The sequence below is a fragment of the Sphaeroforma arctica genome, assembly GCF_001186125.1.
Source record: "Sphaeroforma arctica JP610 unplaced genomic scaffold supercont1.1370, whole genome shotgun sequence".
NCBI lineage: Eukaryota > Ichthyosporea > Ichthyophonida > Sphaeroforma > Sphaeroforma arctica.
The window spans coordinates 342-6,965 of record NW_014039188.1 but is presented as its reverse complement, the minus strand read 5'-3'; the positions used below and the strand labels follow the sequence as shown (position 1 = coordinate 6,965).

Below are 6,624 nucleotides of genomic sequence, written 5' to 3'. Positions count from 1 at the left end.
TATATATATATATGGTATATATATGGTATACCATATATATATATATAGATGGTATATATATATGTATNTAAAAATATATATATGTTTGTGAGTGTGTGTGCGGGTGTGTGTTGATTTTTGTCTGTATGTGTCGTTTGTATATAAGTATGTATGTATATGTATATTATTTTCATTTTTATATCTACATTCATATATATATATATATATGGATGGATGGATGGATGGATGTATATTATTTACTTTTTGTATTTTGTTTTCTGTATAGTTATTTATATCGGTGTGTATATATATGTATGTATATATGTAGGTATACAAAATTCATGTGCAAGTATATTTTATATATATATATATATATATAGTGATGTATGTATATATGTATGTATGTATATTATATATATATATTGGCCGTGTGTGTGTGTGTGTGTTCAGGAACATGTTTATGCATATGTATAATTTTTTTCTGCGGAGAGAATAAATGTATTGTCATATTTATACATCACATGTGTTTTTTGTCACGAACACATACCGAATAACTTGTCGTTCTTTGCTATGACAGGATACTTCCGATCCGAATGCATTATTCAACCGAACTGAGTGGAGATTGCACCAAAAAAGCCCATATTCTGAGATGAGAGTGCATGGCCTCCCGCCTATTGTGGGCTGCCCAGAGTGTACATGTTCGAAACGTACGGACAAACGACGGAAGGAGGGCGATAAATAGCGTGACTCGAAAATTGTCATTTGAGAATCATTCTTCAAATAGCCATGCTTGCGGCGTCAACGAGAGCTGCCCATCACATCAAAGTGGGAAGCAATAGTATTCACAAGTAGTCGAGGTTATAGTACAGCTTCGATATGCGCGAGTACAAAAAGGTGGCCAGCCGACAAGGGATGAGTTGTGCATATCGCGCGAATAGTTATACAAGCGTAACAACTGTACGGTCAGATTAGGTGGCCAGTATCGATAACAGCATTAGAACATAATTTAGGTTAATCGCGCCATCCGAATTACAAGCTTCAAATTGTCGAGCAATTTCGTGCGAGAATAGATCATGAATCAGATCCACCGCGGACGCGGCTACATCAAGATTGGGTTCAGCATTTAACTGGTGCGCAGGACAACAATCTTGGCAACAGTATAATCATTCACTCAGATCGAACATACGGCGGCTCAGTGATGCAGTGGTTCAGTGGCTGGCTTGAAACAGATACTACAGTAAGATTCCCGAGATAGTTTCTTCTAAGTACATCGTGCGCCCTAATTCAATATAGGGCCTTCAGTACAGGCATAATCGGTGATACTTGAACAGTATGTGTACAACGCAAGGTGCACGGGATAACCGTTCACAAGAGTGCTGTACTCAACAAAACGTCGCTTCACAAAGGAGTTCTGTACATGGTACCCTTCAGCACGCACAAGTAGTGCCAGAAATATAGTCACGGTATACGCATAGCGATTCACCACTGCATTTGGCAACCTGAAAAGCCTGGGTTATCGTGTGAATTAGAAAACCGTATAAGACTCTGTGGACCTTCGACAGCACAGTACTAGATATATGCCCTATGCCATCTATCTGTCAATCACAGCGAGGTAAAACAGTTGTGATGTATCTTACATCCATTCAAGAGTTGAAATTTAGATTGCGAATAAATATTGTCATACAGAACTAGGAGACTACACATATGTCTTGCAGCTACAATTTTAATGTCAATTCAATTACCTGTCGATACTAATGATATGTGGCTATCAACTTCATGCCGTTCAAGTAATTTCTACAAGTGCAGTGGTAGGAGATAAACTGCCCGTACACTCTCTTTCACGGCATCGAACCATTTTTTTATTTGGAACGAGGACATCAATCCAATACGCGGACGACCCACTCTACCAGTAAACATACACATTCATATAAAACGTATATTTCACTTCAAGCGGTCCATACACATGAGCATCACATAACAAATAAGCACAAGAGTCAACTGCCCAGTCCGCCAGTACCAATCCACTTATACACGTGTATACTAGGTTGTATAACAAACATGCATTGCATATATATTTTATGTGTATTCATTAATATTATAGCATCGTACATATATTTATGATATTCATTAATATTATAGTATCATACATATATTCATGGTTTACTCCAACATCTTGGCGATATCAGCCTCGTAGTGTTTCTTCAGATTATTGCGCTGCAGCTTTAAACTCGCGGTGACCAGACCGCTCTCGGGCAACCATGGGTCGGCTTCAATAAATAGTTTTTGTGGTGTTTCAAACTTTGCGAGTTTGTTGCCTTTTGCTTCCTTTTGCAAGGATGCTAGAACTTCTGCGACAACCTTGGGATCCTTCACAAGCTCAGCCCATTCTTTCTGAATACCGCTCTTCTCCGAGAAAGCAACGATGCCTGGCGGCAGGACGGTTACAATCGCAATACAATAAGAGTGGAAAGGGTCGGCATATACCATCATGTTGTCAATGTAGTTCGCTGCCTTCAACATACTCTCTACCTTACCCAGAGACACGTATTCGCCTTGTTGCAGTTTTACCAAATCCTTCTTTCGGTCAATAATTTGCAGGTTTCCGTTTTTATGTATCTGTCCGATATCACCAGTGTGAAACCACATCTGACCAGATTCGTCCCTAATAAACTCTTCAGCAGTCTTCTCGGGCATCTTGTAGTAGCCGCTGGCAATGCATGGACCACTCAACAAAATCTCGCCACGAGGCATGCCGATAGCCTTATCGTCCTTGTCTGCAACCTTGTAGTTACCCTCTTCCCAATCCTTAAGCTTCACATCCACAACAGCTAGAGGTCCTCCAACCTTACCGAACGAGTCACGGTCTTTATCAGATGCAATTGTACCGGATGAGCAAGTTTCGGTGAGACCGTAACCTTGGCACACAGGCACACCAAACACGACGTTGATGAACAATTGTGAATCAGCTGCCAGAGGTGCACCTCCGGAGAAAATCTCCTTCACACGACCACCCAGAACTGCCTTGATCTTGTTGAATACGATGGCGTCCCAGATAGGTGTGCCCTTTCCCTTTTTAAAGGCCGCTTTCTTGGACTCAAAAGCCTTGTTAAATAGCTTCTGAACCAGAGGCGATCCGGCGGCCACTTTACCAGTCACGGCCTGACGAATGCGGTCCATGATGGTAGGCACTGCTGCCAAGTAGGTAGGTCTAAGCTCACTGATATCTCCCTTGGTCCCTGCTTTGATCTTGGGAGAGTTATCCGTAAGAGTAAGAGCGCCGCCATAACCTATCATACAGCCACTATTGAGTAGGAAATTTTCGGCGCAGAGGGCAAAAATATGCGCCAAGGGCAAGAATCCAATAAAACAATCTTCTCCAGGAACAACATCCGGTAGGGCCTCTTTAAACCCAATACATGCGGACACCATATTGTGATGTGTAAGCATGACGCCCTTGGGCAGACCTGTGGAACCGGACGTGTACATGATCACAGCAATATCCTCAGGCTTGGGTTCTACAAATGTAACATCTGAAGCCTTTCCAGTTTTAATGACATCTTCAAAAGCCTGCAAAGTAATACCTTCGGGAATTTCAACATCGTTGGGCTTTTCTCCGTTGTATACAATGTTTTTTAGATGAGGACAGTCCTTTGCAATCTTGACAATCGCGGGCAACAGAGCACCTTCTGTGATCACAGTCGAAGACTCAGTTTGATTGAAACCGTAGGCCAATGCCTCGTCACCAAGCGTGGCGTAGATTGTGCCCAGAACGATACCGGACTGAAAACAAGCCTGTGAAGCAACCTGCCAATCCGCCATCGTGTTCATAAAAATGCACACATTCTCCTTGGGTTTAGCACCCATGGAGATCAGACCTTTGGCAAACGCCTGAATGCGCTCATTTGTGCGGTTGTAAGTCATCCATCTGTAGGTTCCATAAGTGCATTTTACCATTTCCTTTCCCGTATTTGGGTCTTTGATAGTCTCAGACGACACAAGTTGGCGCGTTCCCAGGCATTTCTGCTCACTATACTTCTTCGCGCACGCATTCCACGACGCAGACATCGTCGCTGGTATTTTCTGGTTCTCGGGGGTAAATAACTGTTCTTTTGCCTTGGTGTGGCGAAATTGCATCCATCCTGGTCCTTCGTTGACGGCGACACCAAATTCTCCTCCGTAGGCCATATTTACTTTGGTATGTTAAGATGGTTATTATGTATGTTAACTGTTCCGAGCGGTGGATTCAGCTTTATATAGTTTGTTGTTTCGATTTTGTTCGTTAGTTACGTTGTTTTCGATTTAGTCACGAGCGGCCATTTCTCTCATTAGTTAGACTATCTTGATCAGCGCCACGCGAGTGAGTTCTATTACAAAGCCCCTTATTTACAGTTGTTGTGATTGCACTATATCTATACTGATACAGATTGTACTCTATGTACATCTATGTATGAGATCGAGTCTTTGAGATGAGTTAGGAGTGTTTGAGTTTGGAGTGTTTGAGTTTGGAGTTTGGAGTTTGGAGTTTGGAGTTTGGAGTTTGGAGTTTGGAGTTTGGAGTTTGGAGTTTGGAGTTTAAAGTTTGGAGTCTGGTGACTGGTCGATCAAGTATCACTTCACAGTTCAGTGAGTTCACACTTCAGTGGTCTTCACAGTTCAGTGTTCACACACACATCTGACATCTGACTTCTCAAACATATGTGAGAGAATGAGACTCTGAGACGGTGAGACTCTGAGTCTCAGTCTTCACTCTTAGTATCTTGTGCACATTCACTTCAGTCGGTCGAACGACCGACAATCTGACAATCACATTCGGAAAGTCGCCCAAGCAGCATCTGCGGACAGAAACGACGAGTGCACCCAAAATATTAAAATAAATATGATATTTACCACTCGAAATTCGGAAATATTAATTACAAATTACAACCCTCTGTTCACTGTATCGACTGTGCATTTTATATATATAAATACTCTCGTTTGACCGATGAATAATATCTGACGGAATAATAGGACATCGTACATGTCGTTTAAGCAAATATCGGCGTCGTTTACCAACCCAGTGTTTTGCTGGGCTGGTAAAAGACTCCGGCATTTAGCAAAAATACATGTCAGACATGTAGGTCGGCGTCGGGTATCGGCGATACACATAGTGATAACCCAGACCCGACTGTCGCGACAATAAACGACAAGTCAGTCATGTCGCGGCGACATTTTCCTAAGGGTGTCTGTCGTTGTCGGATACCGCCCCGGATGTTTTGAAGTCCGGAACTCCGGATTCTCTGGAATAAAAATTATAAAATTGATATTGAATTCGGTATGTGTTTGTTTTGATTTTAAAAACAAATTATATATATATATATATATCGAGTTCGGAGTAATCGACTCCTGGTCCTGATGTACAAATGTCGCGGCGACAAAAATGTGATGTTAAAATGTCTCATATAATATCAATCATCATGCTTTTATGATATGTCGTTTACCCAAAGGTTGGCGACGTTTACCAAGTAGTTAGCACTTGGTAGCACATACCAACTACCACGTGACCAACCCACCTGCCAATTGACAACACATTTGTGATTTAACTGATTTGAGATTTCACTGATCAGCTGGGTCGGCATCCGACAACGACGACATTACCCTGCCAGAATGTCGCACGGCACGTCGTACATGTCGTTTGGATATACGTCGGCCCGAGACATCGGTTCCCCCAATAAGGGTTTGGGTGCAGTAGGCCACGTCAGTAGGACCACAACCAATACTATTCTCAAGGTACTGATGAGTGATGACTGTATATACGAAACTCATCGGTTTAGAATTCTTACTGGGGTCTCATTGTCTGAGAATTTTGTTTTGAATGAAAAACAATATGTCGGCAAAATTAGTACAGACGGCACCAGACAACGACGACATGGCTGAAAAAATGTCGTACTGACTCGTCGTACATGTCGTTTAGGAAAATGTCGGCGTTGTTTACCAGCCCAGCTGATCATTTGACAATGCATGATTTCACTGAGTGATTGCCCTCAGGATTACCATGACGCTATGTACATATATCCCTCTCGGAATTTGTCGAATATCATATCCAAAGGACATAAAATCGAAAGACTGAAAGAGTCACTTCTATTACTCTAAAATAAAAGTTACAGAGTAATTCTTCTGTCCTGGAGTAAGATCAAAGTCTTTTTTATGACCCCGAAATAAATATGTAGTATGTAATTTAGTAGCGTATCTCACTCTCTCTCTCTCTCTCTCTCTCTCTATTTATTAGTATTTAAACTACTACTCTAGAGAAAGAGTGTTTAGACTTTAGAGCTATATATACTCACAGACACAGTATCTCTGGAAGCCAGGAAGACTGGAAGTCAGTGGAGGCAGGAAGAGTGCTGAAGAATGAGAGAAAAGTGACTGAAAAGTGGAAAGTCAAAAATGAGAAAAATGTGAGAAGTAGAGTTATAATGAATTTTACCTGGCCCCGGCCATGGGACTCCGTGAGAATAAAAACCCTAGATTTTTGAACCGGAATTTCAAAAAAAAATTCTTCTTCTTTTCTTCTAATGATATTCCTACGGACTTGTCCGTTCTCCCTTGAATTTTACACTTCTAGAGAGGGTCATGATGATCTTTGACATTTCTCATAGCCTTCTGAAT

At 41.6% G+C, this 6,624-nt stretch overlaps 2 protein-coding genes across 2 annotated transcripts in view; one reads left to right on the top strand and one right to left on the bottom strand.

Annotated features, from left to right (window-relative positions):
- SARC_10739 (hypothetical protein) overlaps window positions 1–1,672 on the top strand; it is a 3,055-nt gene extending 1,383 nt beyond the window's left edge. Inside the window, exon 2 of the mRNA XM_014295206.1 lies at window positions 557–1,672. Coding sequence (XP_014150681.1) covers window positions 557–721 — 165 coding nt within the window. The 3' untranslated portion in view covers window positions 722–1,672. The remainder of the gene's footprint in view (window positions 1–556) is intronic.
- A 375-nt stretch (window positions 1,673–2,047) lies between these two features.
- SARC_10738 (hypothetical protein) lies at window positions 2,048–4,181 on the bottom strand. Its single transcript, XM_014295205.1, has one exon. The coding sequence runs from the start codon at window positions 4,162–4,164 to the stop codon at window positions 2,140–2,142; it is 2,025 nt and encodes a 674-aa protein (XP_014150680.1). The 5' UTR covers window positions 4,165–4,181; the 3' UTR covers window positions 2,048–2,139.
- Between the last annotated feature and the right edge of the window lie 2,443 nt (window positions 4,182–6,624).

What these genes read in the sequence shown, in the direction of transcription:
- SARC_10738 (XM_014295205.1), bottom strand. Translation starts at nt 4,164, where the DNA reads ATGGCCTACGGAGGAGAATTTGGTGTCGCCGTCAACGAAGGACCAGGA.